Source organism: Lytechinus pictus, chromosome 3, assembly GCF_037042905.1.
Source record: "Lytechinus pictus isolate F3 Inbred chromosome 3, Lp3.0, whole genome shotgun sequence".
Classification (NCBI taxonomy): domain Eukaryota; kingdom Metazoa; phylum Echinodermata; class Echinoidea; order Temnopleuroida; family Toxopneustidae; genus Lytechinus; species Lytechinus pictus.
The window spans coordinates 79603669-79620919 of record NC_087247.1 but is presented as its reverse complement, the minus strand read 5'-3'; the positions used below and the strand labels follow the sequence as shown (position 1 = coordinate 79620919).

Sequence of the window (17251 nt, the reverse complement as noted above, 5' to 3'; positions counted from 1 at the left end):
GGGCATTATGTTTTACTTTCCCCAGAAATGGGGATTAGATTCGAATTCCCGGGGGGACCACTTCCCTTGATGAGTGGATACCAGGCACGACCATGCGGTTTCGAAAAGCACCCTAAAAAGGGAAGCAAGGCTTTTCCAGATTATGAAAATGCATCTCTTAACAAGTATTTAGCTTGTGAAACCCTACAAGTATTGAAAACATATCCTCCTTTTCAGTATTTTAAACATCGTTTTTGACATCCTTATAACGTTACATAGGCCTATAAGTAACGTACTTGCCCACTCTTTCCCTTCTTACGTGTGGTCGCGCCTGGTATCCACTCTTCAATGGAAGTGGGCCCCCCGGGCGGCCTCTTGAGCTCTGGGAGGAACCAAATGTGGCTTTGGAAAGTCGTCCTAGATCGGATATATCGCTGTTACCATAGTAGCAACCAGAATTTTGCACACGAAACGCATATGGGCAATTCCATAGGTTGGTGGACATGAGCTTAAAAATTCAAATTCAATATTTTCTTGAATTTTTAAATAATTTAAGTCCTTCATACATGATAGTTTCAGAAACAAAAAATAAAAAAATTATTTTCATATGTATACTTTGGAAAAAATGGTCAAAAGTTGTGTCTTCCATTCTGTACCAAAATACAAGAAATATAGTGAAAAATTAAATTTGCCTTATTACCATTTTGTTATTGCAACATCATACCACTTTATATATTTCTGAAGTTTAGAAGAGTCAAATTACTTAAAATACACAATAGATTTTCAATTAAATTTGTAGTACTCGTTCAAAAATAAATATTGCAACCTGCTGAGGTGATGTAACGTGAGTAACCAAAAAAAATGACTTTGTTTTCTGAGAGAAAAATCCTTCACAGTTAATTGGTGGGATTTTAAATTCTCTTCCTTCAAACAATCTTTGACATGGTGATGACTATCAAAATCATTAAAAAATACAAATTTTTATAAAAATGATGAAGAAAAACTGTAATGTAACTGTGTAACGTGAGTAACCATCATCTAACGTGAGTAACCAGTAAAAATTATGAAGTTAGGTAACATTTTCAGTGGGATATCAAGTTTTAAGTCTCATGGTGAGTTGTGAAGTTATTTTTTATTAATTAAAAGCAAAATGAGGGTACACATCTTTGATGTGACTCGTTTTTCATCAAAATATCAGTGGTCATACAATCACACAAAAAATTGAATACTAGTAGATGTATTCACAATGCGAGAGTGCATTAGTAAGACTCAAAGCTTAGATTAACCAAACTTTAAAGAGTCTTCGAACAATACATTGAATCCCTTAACCCTATCTAGGCCGGAGTATTTTGGGAGTTCATATGGCAGGGGGGGGGGGCCTCCCAAGCCCCCCCTTGAGATCTTGGCCTTTGGCCACGTGATCGCGCTGAAAATTGGCACGCAGGTTGTCTTGGACATTATCTACAAAACTGTACAGTAATTTATTTCATGCAAATTGGTATTAAGCGATTTTGCTAATTTATGCGTAATTAGTAAGCGAAATCATACTTTTCCCTCTTACTCCCTAAATAAAGATCCAATTGTTCAAATTTTTGGTATAAAAACTATTTTTGGTGTTCCTAGCAAGTGTACTTGAAAAATAATTGCGATATCAGATCAATTTCTTATTTATTTTATTGTTTGTTGCAATTTCTTATGTATTTCCTTGTTTTTTGGACCTTTCGTTTTTCATTGTTTTTTCAATGAAATTTGTTAAGTACTCTTCTAAGATCATAAACGGCATAAAACAAATACATTTAGACCACCAAAACTAAAAATAATCATACACTTATGATTTTTGGTTGAAAACAGAATTTGCATTGACTTTGAAGAACCTGCTCCTTTTCTAATCCTGTTATGACGGTGTGATTGGTTGATCAGTTTCTAGTTTTTTTTTCATTTACCAGTGTTGATGTACATGTATTGGGATCTCATTTTTACTTTGACAGTCATTCTGCAAGGATCAATATTACTGACACTCTTCATGTCAAAGAAACTAGATCCACCGTCTATTGCTAATAATAGAGGACACTTTAAATTCACAGACACTTTTTTAATCAGCTGTATAGTACAGTCAAAATTATGCAGGTTAAAATGACACGGAGAGTATTGAGAAATGGAAGCTCAATGTGTCTCTGTACTGTATAGCCCATCTGAACTGTACATTTTAATTGTGTTTGCCTATACTCATAGCTGGTTCTTTATTTGATGTTGAGGGTTTTACATTTTTTTATTTACACAGCCCAAGCCAGATCTCGTACAGTTTAGTGAATACATGACCAATATACTGACCAATAAGTAAAAGAGAGGAGGAAACTTATTCAGAATGTTAACTTTAAACATAAACTTGTGTCTGAAATCCTACTCATATTATTACAGAAACAAAAACATGAATTTTACACACATTATTAAATTTTTAGTGACATTTATGTTGTTGACATACATGGACAAAATGTAACGTGAGTAACCACTTTATCTGAACCCCTATTAAAAACCATGTGTTCTTTATTTTTTTAATTATCTACAAAGTTTGTCTTCCTAATATACTTCTTTGAAATGGATATAATCAACTTTCATAAAAGCCTTGTATGAGGACACTTTTCACTTATGTCGACTTTCATTTTATGCATGTCCAAATCATGTAACGTGAGTAACCGACACATTTCAAAGATTTGCCAGGAGCATAATAAATTTCCCAAGTTTTGTTTTTATACAAAGGATAGTCAGACTGTGTACTTTGTTGTGATAAAGAGATGTTTAGTTCCTATCAATAATAATGGAGTTACAGCTCCAAGTATGAGTCAAGGTGTCTCCAAATGTAACGTGAGTAACCGTGGAATAGCCCATATTGAATGTTTCCGTTGCAGATGCGAAACGAAAAAAAATCTTATGTCACACAATTTGCATTGCAGGACAGAGTTTTACGACCATGACGACGGGCCCAAAAGTCTCTTCCAACGAAAGGTTGGAAATGTTACGCAGGGACCACTGGTAGAGCGGTTGGTGCACTGCTAGGTTTATATCATGCTAAAATAATAACTATTTTGGAATATATTTACAAACACAATGCAGTACATAAAGTTCAACAGACATGATTGAATCAAAAATTTTGACAGAACTTTTAACTGAGTTAAAAACCTGATTGAAAACCTATCCCTGAACTAGTCTCTCTTGTGGTATTTGTTTGTGGCTATTTTCCAAGGCCTCGATCACCTATCCTATTCATAATATTTCCTCATTTGTATTGAAATCATAGTAAACAATATCATGGTATTTCTCATTAATGTGATTCAAAACTTTGTGAGAATTTCTAGGGGGTTATTTTGTTAACGATGTACTTGTCCATTAGCCAATCATTGTTTAATTTACAACAGGAAATGATTATTAATGGTTGTATACTAAGAGGGTTTGGTTTAGTGAGATGACTCACACCATGAATACAATGAAGGGAAATATCAGTCCCTCTCCCTGACTAAACCCTTGAAAGACTGGGGTAGGGGGGCTTATTTTGGCTGTCGACTTTGCGATCACAAAGAAAATTGGCATGCCCTTTGCCCATGGTATAGTCTACAAAAATTATAAAATTTTTGGAGAAATTTTATAACTAATGAGTCAATTATGCTTATCTAAGCATAAAATCGAAGGTTTGTTCTAATCATTAACTAAAAAGACCCCCCACATTGTTATATTTTTTTTATTCACAGACTCATTGTTAGATTCTGATCAAAAGTACTTACAAAAATCATATCACATTTTTTGGGTTAAGTTATATATTTTTTTTTATTCTTATGTATTTCCTTTTTCCAACTCTTATTTTTTGGTATTTTTTCAATGCAAATAATTGGTGACTTGATTCTGATCACAAACAAGTTGGAATTAATTGAGTTTATTCCGTAAAAGTAGAAATAATGATACATTTATAAAGTTTGATTAAAAACAATTTGCATTGGATTTGTACACAGATTTGTGCAATTTTGGGTCTGACATACACAAAATGTTGCATAGTTTCAGAACTGCATACTAAGTGGTCGCAAATTTGGTCTCAGAATTTGTGCCAAATTTGAAAAAGGTCATAGAACGACATGGCACCAGCTTATCATGTTACAGATTTATTGTGCAAAAATGAATCAGCCCCTCCCCAGTCTTATAAGGGTTAAATCTACAGTTTATATGTTGTATTTTTTTGTGATATTCAGGAGCAATGAGGAAACAATATGAGAAAAAAAGAAAAGAAAAGGAAATCAAGAAGAGAGCCTTTGGGTCATAACCCCCCCCCCCTGGAGCCACCCCTGGGGAAATATGACATAAAGAAGCGATTTTAATAATAATAAATATTAGAATCCATTACAAATATGCACCATCCATTCAGAGTTGTACAAATTACATTAAATGTAACAAGACCAAAAATGCTGACTATTAACCCATATTACACACCCATAATCTCATGAAATAAAAAAACTCAATTTTATTTCAAGGACCACAACTCTGGAATTCTATTTCTGTAGACATCAAGCAATCAGTTTCATTAAATGTTTTTAAGTCAAAATCAAGGCAATTTATTTTAAATAGTAATTCATAAAGTTTGTATAAATTTCACTCAGGCATTATAGGGACCCCCCCCCCTTCGTTGTAGTTTAGTGATTTTGTTCTATCTTTGTTATTGAAGTCTTTGTATATATAATTATTATGTTATAGGGTCAGCTAATCACAAGGCTTGTTCCTTTCTTGCTGTCCCTCTCATATTCAATCCAATGTTTATTTCTATTTGTTGTTGTTTTTTCTATGTTGTGAATATGATACTTTGTATATGTATGTTTTTGTATGGATTTTTATGAGCAAATAAATTGAAATTGAATTAAATTGAAAACAAAATAAATTCATTGAAACCTTAATTCAGACAATAAACTCCAACCACAGTGGTCCTTATAAACTCAACATTTCTTGACAAGTAAAATTGAGTGAATTTGCATTTACATAATAACCTTCACTTTTACTAATCAGAGTCTACTAGGAAGTGTTCCTAACCAATATCCTGTTTGATTTTATCAAGTCATTCCTATATTACTCTAGTTCCCACCAAGTAGACATCATTATATTGTAACCTTACTGGGAACAAAATACTTGAACTATTCTACAAAATATATGAGGGGAAACAAGTTTAGCCTTTGTTTTAAGATTCAAATGCTGTTTGTAGGTTTCTATGGTAACTGAAAGTTAATACACAGTGACATATTCATTATCCTGTGTAGAACACAACATTCCATAAAAAGTCCAAAACAATAAATGATCTAGTTCCCCAATAAGTGGGGATGCATTTGAAAAGATGATCTAATGCACATTAATTTTTATATTTTGGAGGGAAACAGGTAGTAACAACTAAAGTGGAAGCGTAATGTGTGTTGACAGGAAGCTAAAAAAGGTAATCTAAATGAAATATAAAGAAGAAAACAAATCAAAAGTGCATTAGCAGACCGTACAGAGGTTACTATGTACATTACTAGTATATGACAATCTTCAGTGACAATTATTTTACATTTGAGGGGAAAGGGTAATCAGGACTATGAAGGAAGAAATGATCATGTATGGTTTCTCAACAATACATGTATATTAAACCATGATCAAACAAATCGTCGGCGCTCATCCGAACCGTTGTATCACACATACGACGGTGAAAACCCATTTCAGAGAAAATCGTCTTCAAATTTTACTATAATTTTCACACTTAGTTCCCCAGCCTTACAACATTTTCATTCATTGCTTGAAAAATACATGGTTGGAAAGACCAAGAAAATTGCTTGACATTGGTGTCTTTATATTTACACAAAAGGATCCGAGAAAATATGGTAAAAGAGCTACATGCTTGTAATTTCGGTTTGAGAAACTTAGATTTTCCCTGTACAAAAACGCCATAGGGAAAAAGCAATACAACGTTTTGACTGACCGCAATTTCAATGTGCGCGATCAATCAAAATGTCGTAACACGTTTCACGTGCAAAGTTAATGCAGTGCTCAGTGCCGACACAACAGTTTGGTTGTCTGCGCACATTGAAATTGCGGTCAGTCAAAACGTCGTATCGCTCTGTTACAGTACATGTTTCCAATGGGATTTGCGCATTTCATTAAAAATTTGTATGGCATTGCCGTGAAAATCCTCTCATATCTCAGAAAATGAAATAAATTGCTGCCTAAAAACTTATTTATGAATAGAGTAGGACTTGTACTTTCATTTTCTGCAAAAAATCTCAAAATCGATTTTTCGACCAAAATTGACTGATACGACGATTCGGATGACCGCCGACGAAATGTGATTTCAGAAGAAGTAGAGGTTATGAAGAAAAACAAAGCATAAGTGCATTAGCAGACTGCATAGTGTAAATCCTATACGTGGACACCATTTACTTTACAGGTACCAAATTAGCACCTGGGAGAGAGTGGCAAAATGTGGATTGACACCTTGCCAAAGGATGCTACATGTAGGCCATGGTGGGATTCGAACACACAATCCTCTGATTACAAGGCAAGAGTCAGAACTGCTACACCACGATGCTTCCATTTCTGCAGTAATCATTAATTAAAGGGATGGTCCGGGCTGAAAATATTTATATCTTAATACATAGAGTAGAATTCACTGAGCAAAATGCCGAAAATTTCATCAAAATCGGATAACAAATAATAAAGTTATTGAAGTTTAAAGTTTAGCAATATTTTGTGATAACAGTCGTCATGAATATTCATTAGGTGGGCTGATGATGTCACATCCGCACTTTCCGTTTTCTTATGTTATTACATAAAATCATATTTTTTTCATTATTTCATACTTGTGTGAATAATATGTCTCCCTTATAATGAAATAAGTTGCAGCAATAAATATCTAATGCACTAAATCAGTTGTCAATCCAATTTTTCTAGTTCTTGGAGGAAAAAATTTGAATTAACTTAATTTCATATAATAAAATACAAAAGAACAAGTGGGGATGTGACATCATCAGCCCACCTAATGAATATTCATGACGACTGTTTTCACAAAATATTGCTTAACTTTAAAATTCAATAACTTTGTTATTTGTTATCCGATTTTGATGAAATTTTGGGCATTTTGCTCAGTGAATTCTACTCTATTTATTAAGATATAAATACTTTCAGCCAGGATCATCCCTTTAAAGGACAAGTCCACCCCAACAAAAACTTGATTTGAATAAAAAGAAAAAAATCCAACAAGCATAACACTGAAAATTTCATCAAAATCGGATGTAAAATAAGAAAGTTATGGCATTTTAAAGTTTCGCTTCATTTCACAAAACAGTAATATGCACATCTCAGTCGGTATGCAAATAAGGAACTGATGACATCACTCACTCACTATTTCTTTTGTATTTTATTATATGAAATATTTTTATTTTCTCATCATTGTCATGTGAAATGAAGTTTCATTCCTCCCTGAACACGTGGAATTCCATTATTTTAACATTTTGTGCTTCAGGCAAGGAGGTCCTAATCGTCAAATTCGTAAAAATTGAAATATTGTATAATTCAAACAATAAAAAACAAAAGAAATTGTGAGTAACATCATCGACTCTCTCATTTGGATGTAACTGGCTCGTTCATATAACTATTTTGTTGAAAATAAGCGAAACTTTAAAATGTCATAACTTTCTTATTTTACATCCGATTTTGATGAAATTTTCAGCATTGTGCTTGTCTGATTTTTCTCTATTCATTCATTTTCTGAGGTAGCCTTGACCTTTAATCATTGTCTTCAAAATAAACACATCTATTCTTTTTTCTTTTAATTGGCAGTTTTACAAAAAGAATTTGATGAACACGATTTCCAATTATTGCAAGGTGACCTCCTCCCCCCAAAAAAATTCACTATGATCTCCCTTTCTCTTTCTTTCAAACCAACAACCCCCCCCCTTCAAAAAAAGTATTGAGCAGACAAAATACTGAATATCCCCCACCCCCCCCCCCCCCCCCCGAAAAAAAAAAAATGATAGGCCATCAGATAAATGTTTTCTTGAATAATGAATGCAAACTAATCTTCCAACCTACATTTGTTAGACCAGCTCTCAACATGGCCTAATGTTGTTTTAATTCATAGGATCATCAGATTTGAGGTGTTCACACCAAAATGAATGTTATCTCAGGGACTTTCCTTTCAAATCCTGTGTAAATTATTTTTGTCATCAAATTGATTGGAATAACTTGCTAACTCGGAAACTAGGAAGTATATTTTGCAAAAGGGATATTTTAACAGGCATACCAAACAACAAACAATGGAGCAAACAATAGAACTGGATCATGTTATTAGTTTATAGGATCCTTGTATCCTTGGAGAGAGAATAAATATAGTCAAGGTCTCAAGGTTATTACATCATGTCTATTTCCTCATCTCTCTCTCTCACGCACACACACACATGAAAACGCAGAGGTTTCCAAATCAGTGACTTATCAATTCATATAAAATCAATAAAAGATTTGTTGATATATGGATGAAGCATTTCTTTTGTGGCATTGTTCACCTGTGATTCCGTAGAGCTAAGTGGTATAAAGCTACATGATGATCATTAATGGTTGTCTACCAAAGAAAGTGTGTTTTACTAGACCTGGACTCAACATTTTCTTAAAGTGATAATAGTCATTTTGATCCACATTTACTAGTGTTTATTCAAATGAATCAACAGAAACAAGGTCTTAATCCATTTTCTAGCAAGATGTATCAAGGAATTACGGTTTTGTACTACACTGTTGGACTTGCCTATCTGATGTTCAATGGCATCATGGCGCTATCAGATCAAGAAGAACACAATACTTTACTAAACTGCATTTTTAATAGAATTCCACAGTCTTTACCTACAAATTGCGAAACACTGACCATTCAAAGTGAAAACTTGGGAGTTCTGACTTCAACTACGTTTATGAATTTAAATGTAAGTCGTATACAGACGCTCATCATTTCTGATACAGGAATAACTGAAATTAGAAGAGATGCCATGTTATACTTCCCTATGCTAAAAGAATTGGATGCATCAGAAAACTCCATAGCAAGGATAGACTCTGCTGTTTTTGAATCTCTACCTGAACTAACTAACCTATACCTTCAAGGCAATAGAATTAACAACATTTCAAAAACAGCCTTTCAAGGACTGGAGAACTTGAAAATTTTGCGCCTTGACAACAATCAACTAACAATTGTTGATTCATCTTTTTCTGATCTCATCAATCTACAAACATTAAATCTCACCTTTAATTACATCACAGAGATTTCTTCAGACACCTTTGATGGAATAACCAAATTGCATGACCTCTTTCTCGCATACAACCGACTGAGTGAGATCCCAGAAGCTTTAAGAGACGGTCGCATACAGAAGTTGTACCTATTGAATCTCAGGAGCAACCAACTAAACATCCCATTAACATCTTCTGATCTCCACCATGACTACTTAGAAGAGCTCTACTTGACAAACAATGATATACCTGAGCTCTCTGATGATGTCTTTAAGTATCTTAGGAGGCTACAAGTACTGCACATTGACTACAATCGTCTGACCAACTTCAATACTTGGCTGGTACATCATCCACAAGGACTCCAGGAGATCAAACTTGACCACAATCCATGGAACTGCAACTGCACTAATACCAAGGTATGGGAGCAACTGGGTCAGCAGGCAAACCTACATATCAAGGAACATAACTCCACTTTCTGTGCCATGCCTTCTTCTAAGAGAAATGAGGTAATCTTTTATTTTGATAAATTTTGTGAAAGTTCACCTCTTTTATCAGATGCTGCCCTCAAAGGTATAATTGCAGCTTCTGCTGTCATCTTCACAACTCTTCTTATAACAATCTGTATCTGTTGCTGTAAAAATAAATGTCAACACAAGATGAAACATCCAGAATCATCTGAATCTCCAGAGAGGCAAGACAATGAGCCTAATCATGAATATTGTGTTAATATTCCTAGTCCAGTCAGACCAAAGATGATGATCCCTGTTGATAATGGAAGACCTGAAGAAAGACATTCTCCTCTCTATGATCACCCTTATGATCAACCAGATGTCACAATTAATGATAACTACTTGATTCCAATGGGTGTCAAGACTAAATAATTATTTGAAGTGGACAGTTTTTTTTAGTTTACATTTTTTCTTCATGTTTAAGGTTAATATAGTCAAAATAATTAATAAGAAAAATAAAGATGAAAGAAGAAAAATTGTACACTTAGTATTTCTACTGTAGTTGATAACTAGTATTCATTTACATTTTGTCAGTAATATATTTGAAAAACAGCATTTTGTTAACATTATGCTAAACCTTTTACAATGTAGCTGCTTTTTTTACATAGAAATATTTATGTATTTACTTAAATTAATGTGATTGTCACAATGTATAAGCTTTTTCATTTAACTTAACAAAATTTGTATTAGTAGGCCTACCTTATCTTTAACCATGATCATGTATAATATTATATATAGTATTATAATGAACTAGGAGGGATTAAGAACTTTAAATCTACAAACTGGTCCATACATGACTTGTAACTTCACATGAAAAATAGGTAACTTTCAAATTCCAAAGAAATGCAACTGATAATTCATACTCCTCAGAAATATGATGAAAAAAAGATTAGAAAATGAAGTTAGAAATGAAGTGCAATTTCTTTTCATACAAAACTTCTTGTAAAACATCCCAATGGTCTGGACTCAAGATTTATATTTCAAGCAAGTTTTCATTTCTTCCTTTTGAATATATCCGCCACATGTGCAAAAGGCAAAGGGGCTATTTTTTCAGAAAATATCCCCTCCCCTTTATGATAAATTCTGGATCTACCCATGGGTGTCAGACAACATAAAACTTATCTTTGAACATGTCAAAAATTCAACATGTCTAGCACTGTCTGACAATCTATATGCATAGATCAGCAGGAGAACTAAAATCTAAAAAGAAGAGAATCTAAAAAGTCCATTAAGTGTAATTTCATTTGGTCGCATTTCATAAGTTGGGTATGCAAAAAAGGGTGGCAGATGAACAATTTTCCACGCAGTGCTGTGGATAAATTGTTGCTACATAATAGCATCTTGACCAAATTTATTGAGTAAGATCTCATTTTGAAGCTAAAACTATAGGTTAAATATATTACCGTACTATAAATTAGATCAATACAATATCAGGAACAAAAACTATAGCACATTAAGTTTTAAGTAACAGGGGTGGCGTAGCCGGTGGATGCGGTGAATGATAGAATGTGAATCAAACTTAATTAACAACTTAATATAATATGTAATATGACTGTCAGCCTCATATTTTTAGGCAGTTTAAAAGCAGGGAACAACTAAATGTTATAAAAAATTGAAAATTTTGTAAATTTGCAGGAATAAAATACATGTGTATGTCAGCTCTGATCTGCAACCTAATATCAATTAGTGAACTGTAAAAATTTGGTTAATTATCTTATTTGGTCATTTTCAAACGTGAGTGACACGACAATCGGAGAGGGTTAAGGGCTCATATCTTTAAACTTAAAGGTTATGAATCAATCATGACTACTTTATTATATACAATGTAGGACTGGCATGGGCCACTACCAGTTTGATTTGAATTCTACAATTTGTTTAGTAGATATGATTGAAAAATGGTGCGTGAGTGACACGACAAATTTTGGACATGGGTTTCTGACCATTATCACTTATGATTGGATTCGTGCCCAAGTAGCTGTCCAGGAGTACTGTGAGTACCCATACATGTACGTAAATAGTGTATCTATCTAACACATATAGTCAGGATCAATCAAACCTTTTCTATGGAAAATAGTGCCCTCTTATATACCGTGAGTGACACGACATCCAAAACGTGAGTGACACGACAAGTGCAAAAATACAACATTTATCTCAACAACGAAAGTATTTTTGGCATGATGTACAAGAGTTAAATCCCATCAACCAAAAAACAAGCTTAATTGCATAACAACTGCTTTCTTCAAAGTTGATAATATGTCATCCTGATGGTTTATTCTTGGTTTATGGTCATATTTGCTCATCAACTCACGTTCCCTATACCATACCGCATCATTGTCACACTCATGCTTCTACCACTCTCCTCTTTTTTGGAGGAGGCACTTGAAGAAGGTGTTATGTGGTCTTGGCATTGACATCAACTCATCTTTTTGTGCCCTGATGTCATTCAAAACTTTAACTCTTTCTCCCTATCTGTATATGATTGTTTATGGGTTTACAATTCAGCATCCACAACTGATGGAATAATTTTTCCTTGTAAGAAAGGGGGTATTCTCAATAGTCACTCGCATCATCTGACATGTTCTGGTAGCCAATGATACCATGTACGACTCCTTTTTCTTGAAATATTGGATTACAATATTATCCTCCTAATATTTTAGACATTGTCCGAATAGGACTTGGCAGCTTCAGTGTCTTTTTTCGTACACTGTACCAAACCACAGTTACTTGGCTGCACACTTCAGATGGACTATTAGCAAATCCTTGAGAAGCTTTAATAGGGATCAAGTTCAACTCATCAAGCATTGGTTTTCTCCTGAACACTGCTTGTATGTGGACCCTCCAAATGCACTGTACCAAAATTCAGAGCTATGATTTTCAGCAGGAATCTTGCAAGCAGCTTTTCATTGCTAATTATCATATTTGATAATAAACCAAACCACAAGTAATACATGGAAAGCCATGAGGTGAAAGACGCATAGTCAGTACCTGATTCTTGCAAAAAGCCACAGCACAGTCTGTTGGTATTACCTACAACTACAAGTCATTAGCCTTTTCTTTGTTGAGCCCTTGGATGTTGCACTGAAATTCAATTCAGCATCCCCAACCATCAAATAACTCCCCCTATACTTCCATAGTTTTTTATTCACGAGGTCCAGCTCAACCAGGGTATCCCCCCAAAAAAAATTGATCTAAATGAAAACACGGCAACTCACCAAAGTTGCTAAAATGCAAATTCGGTCTTGGTTGGGACTTGTTGGGACCTACATATAATAATTTACTTTATCATTTTGTTGTGTGTATTAATGCAAACCTGCTCTGAACCCACATCGACCCGCTCACAGTAGTTTGCTGTTCAGACCCTAGTTCATCACTAGTGGTATGAATGATGGCCGAACAAAGAATGATTTTGAACCAGGCATGTAGCAAGAAATATCCAAAATGCTCTTTCAAATCTCATTACATTCTCACCTGAGATGTTCTTGCAAAAACATTTGTTTATTTCATGTCCTTGAATACAAGCCTTGTAGCAAAAAAGGTTAATTTTAATTAATTAATTAGAGGGAAAAGAGTTTTTTCTGATTTTAAAAGAATATGTGGTGTTCACGGAGATCTCTTCATACACTTTCTACCATTAGAATATTTTATCTATTTCTGCAAATTTCAAAATAAGATCCCTGACCTTACTAGCTTTAAACCCTTTCTTAATTAGTAAGACAAAGAGATAACATTGCTAAAAAGAGTGAACTTTCTGCTCATTTCCGTAAATGGGGACAGAGAATGTTCAAGTCATACCTGTATGACGTGAACCATCACCAACTCTTTATAATGCATTGTAAATATATTCATTACTATGTATAGTGGTTTTTCTCTTGATATCATAATTTTGTGTTGATTGATTATGTTGTTATATTCTTAATCTCAGTACATGTACATCATCAAAATATGAATTAGGATAAGAGTCTTCACACGAATGGAAAGTTGTCAGGATTTTTTAAACCAAGGAAACCATGGAGAGGAAAGAAAATAGATGAACTCAACGTCAAATTCAATATTTCCATTGATAGGGGAGAAGTTGGGAAAATGGAAAAAATATGAGCCTTACACAGGCCTAAATGGTGTCAGGAACACCACTTTGACTCCATCCTTGAATTTATCTAGTAAAATTCTTTAAAAATTATTCGATGTCCTTTTTTATACACAATATGAGACCGTGAGTGACACGACATTTCGTGAGTGACACGACATTGTGAGTGACACGACACAACTTTAACAATTAATTTTAGCTTAACCTTAACACATTGGAGCAAGTTACTTTATATACAATAAGGTATGGGAAAACTGTATTTGCTCCTGTACTGGGATAAATTAATTTTCAGAATACACAGCTCTAGAAAACATTTTGTCTTTAAAACGTGAGTGACACGACAACCAGTTTTGAAAACTTTAAAGATCTACTTTCTTCAGAAAAACACTTCAGATAATTTGTTGTTGTTATTTAGGAGTTAGATACAATACAGAGCTTCTATCTTGCCAACAAATATGATTCCAATACAAATTTTATATTGTGATAGGCAATATGTGAATTTTAATGCAAAAATCAACATTTTGTAACATTAAATTTCCCTTGCACTGAATTTGCTGTATTTCAAGACACAATGAGTAATTTTATGTAACTGAAATGAAAAAACATACTTTGAGATGTCTAGTTTCAAAAACCATTGAAGCCTTCTAATTTCTAGCAAGTTTTAATTTTCACCCCCATGTCCACTTTTGTTTGAAAATGACCATTTGTAAACTTAATTTTTAGTACAAAAGTTGTGTATCATTGCAACAAACATTTCTACTCATGATGTAGTCATTTAGCCAAGTATACAAACAGTGACAGGCATTTTGGGGGCAAAAATGTGAAATTAATATTGTTAATTAATTAGTGTAATTAATATGCACACAATAACAGATAATTATTCAAGTTTTGTTACAGATTTAATTATTGATATTACAAGATTAAAATTGCAAAATACAAGGGAGATCCAATGTTGCATTAAATTTTGACACCATTTTATGTGCAGCAGGTCAAATTTGAGAAAAACACATTTCAAAATTCAATTTACATTGACGTCTGTGTAAGTCATTTTAAGGAAAAGTGAAGGTATTTGATACTTCAAACTTTTTCATTATTTACAGAATGGTAATACCTATAACATATAAAAAAAAATGTTTGACCTTTTTACCCTGTTCACGAAATTGGACCACCTTATGACATGTGACCATTTCTTAGTTGGTATGCTCATGGACCCATCAAAAGATATGTATTGTAATGATTATAAATTAAAATGGTTTATAAAATCAGTGAAATGTATTTAATTAAATGAGGTGATGAAAAAAAAGAAAAATGTGCAATTTCTAATCAAAATATTGACAATGAAATTAAAGGTATGTACATGTATCAGTATGGAAGAAAATCAATATACAGTGTGTATCAAAAAAAAGTTTACACTTAGAAAAAATCCTGTAAAATTATATATTCGTAATATCCTGAAGATTTTTCCACATTTTAACATTGGTACAGATCCTTCATAGAAAATTAGAGCGCAAATGGCTCAAATCAGGTTTAGAGTCTGATCGTAAGAAATATCGTAATCAGCGGCAGGAAGTGCAGTCATGCGTTCGAGCTGCTAAATTATCATATAACTCCCTTCTTATAGAAAACTGCACAGATACGAGACAGCTTTTCAAAGTTGCTAATGTTCTTCTAAATAGAAAAAAGCCTACTCCTCTTCCTTCCTCGACAAATCTTGTGGTTCGTTTTAGCAACTTTTTCAAAGAAAAAATACAAGATGTTATATCAACACTCCCTAACATTGGAGGGTTTGATATACCTCGAACCACAGATAGTACGTTGGATACACTCTCCCCAACTTATTTCGATGAGATGAGGTCCATCATAATGAGCTCATCTTCTAAATCTAGTGACCTTGATCCAATACCAACATCACTTCTTAAAAAATGTCTCCCCACTATCGTACCATCCATTGTGAACATAATAAACACAAGTCTTGTTTCTGGAATAGTGCCAGACTCTATGAAGATTGCTTCAGTTCGTCCCACTCTGAAGAAATTTAACCTTAACAGTGACATTCTACAGAACTATAGACCCATCTCAAATTTGTCATATTTGTCTAAATTGGCAGAACGAGTAGCTTTTTCACGTCTTCGTACTTATCTCATTCAAAACAATCTGATCGATAATCTTCAATCTGCATACCGTCCATATCACAGTGTTGAAACTCTCTTAACCAACCTTGTAGATAATGTCCTTTGTGAAATGGACAAAGGTAACATAACACTTCTGGTGTTACTTGACATGTCCAGTGCCTTTGACACTATTGATCACTCGATACTTGTGAAGAGACTTTACTCTCTCCGGGTATCAGGCACTGCATTACAGTGGTTTACATCGTACATAGAAAATAGAACCCAGTATGTCTCTGTAAATAACTCTAAATCTGACAAGTGTCCCCTCTCTTACGGTGTACCACAAGGCTCTGTTGGTGGTCCACTATTGTTTTCCATTTATCTACAACCAATAAGTATGATAATTAAGAAGTATAATATTAACTACCATTGCTAGGCTGATGACATTCAGCTTTTTGTTTCTGTTCCTCCTAAATTAGAAGTGATAGCCGAAGCATTGAAAAATATTGAAGAATGTATTCAAGATATGAAGCTATGGATGAATTCCAACAGTCTGAAGATCAATGAAAATAAAACCGAATTCATAATTTTGGGCTCCAAGAACTCCTTAATGAAAGCAAATCACAATCAGTTGGTTCTGCATGTAGGTGATAAAGTCATTCTCCCTGTCTCAAATGTACGGAACCTTGGTGTTATATTTGATAGCAACATGACCTTTCATCAGCAGGTATCTAGTATTTCCAAGTCAGTGAGATATCAATTGCGTAACCTGGGATTTATACGTAGGTTCTTGACTGACAAAGCATGTGAACAATTACTGCATGCATTAATTTCATCTCGTTTAGATTTTTGTAATTCTGTTCTCTTCGGACTGCCCAAACACCAGCTAAACAAATTACAGTCTATTCAAAATTCCAGTGCGAGACTTCTTACCTACACACCTAGAATGTCTTCAATCACACCAATTTTACGTTCTCTTCACTGGTTGCCTGTCAACAAGAGTTCTTTTTAAGCTCATGTTACTTGTTCATCTAGCCATTCATGGGATGTCGCCACAATATATTAAAGATACGCTACATCCCTACAATCCAACTCGTACTTTAAGATCTGGCAGTGACAATTTGCTTCTGATTCCTCGTACCCGACATTCTTGGGGGGATAGGTCCTTCTCACATGCTGCGGCCAAGTTGTGGAATCAACTTCCTCAGTCACTTCGCTCCATTAAAGTACATGAAACATTTAAAGTACACCTTAAGACCTATATGTTCAACCTTTAATACCTTCACAACTAAATCTATATACAC

The 17251-nt window shown here is 34.0% G+C and overlaps 1 protein-coding gene across 1 annotated transcript; it reads left to right on the top strand.

Annotated features, from left to right (window-relative positions):
* Positions 1 to 8428: 8428 nt before the first annotated feature.
* On the top strand, positions 8429 to 12505 carry LOC129256074 (leucine-rich repeat transmembrane neuronal protein 4-like). The gene has a single exon (XM_054894372.2). It carries the CDS (start codon positions 8688 to 8690, stop codon positions 10122 to 10124), a length of 1437 nt encoding a protein of 478 aa, XP_054750347.2. The 5' UTR covers positions 8429 to 8687; the 3' UTR covers positions 10125 to 12505.
* Positions 12506 to 17251: the final 4746 nt, after the last annotated feature.

Excerpts from the sequence above, each read along its gene's own strand:
- LOC129256074 (XM_054894372.2), top strand. The coding sequence starts at position 8,688 with ATGAATCAACAGAAACAAGGTCTTAATCCATTTTCTAGCAAGATGTAT.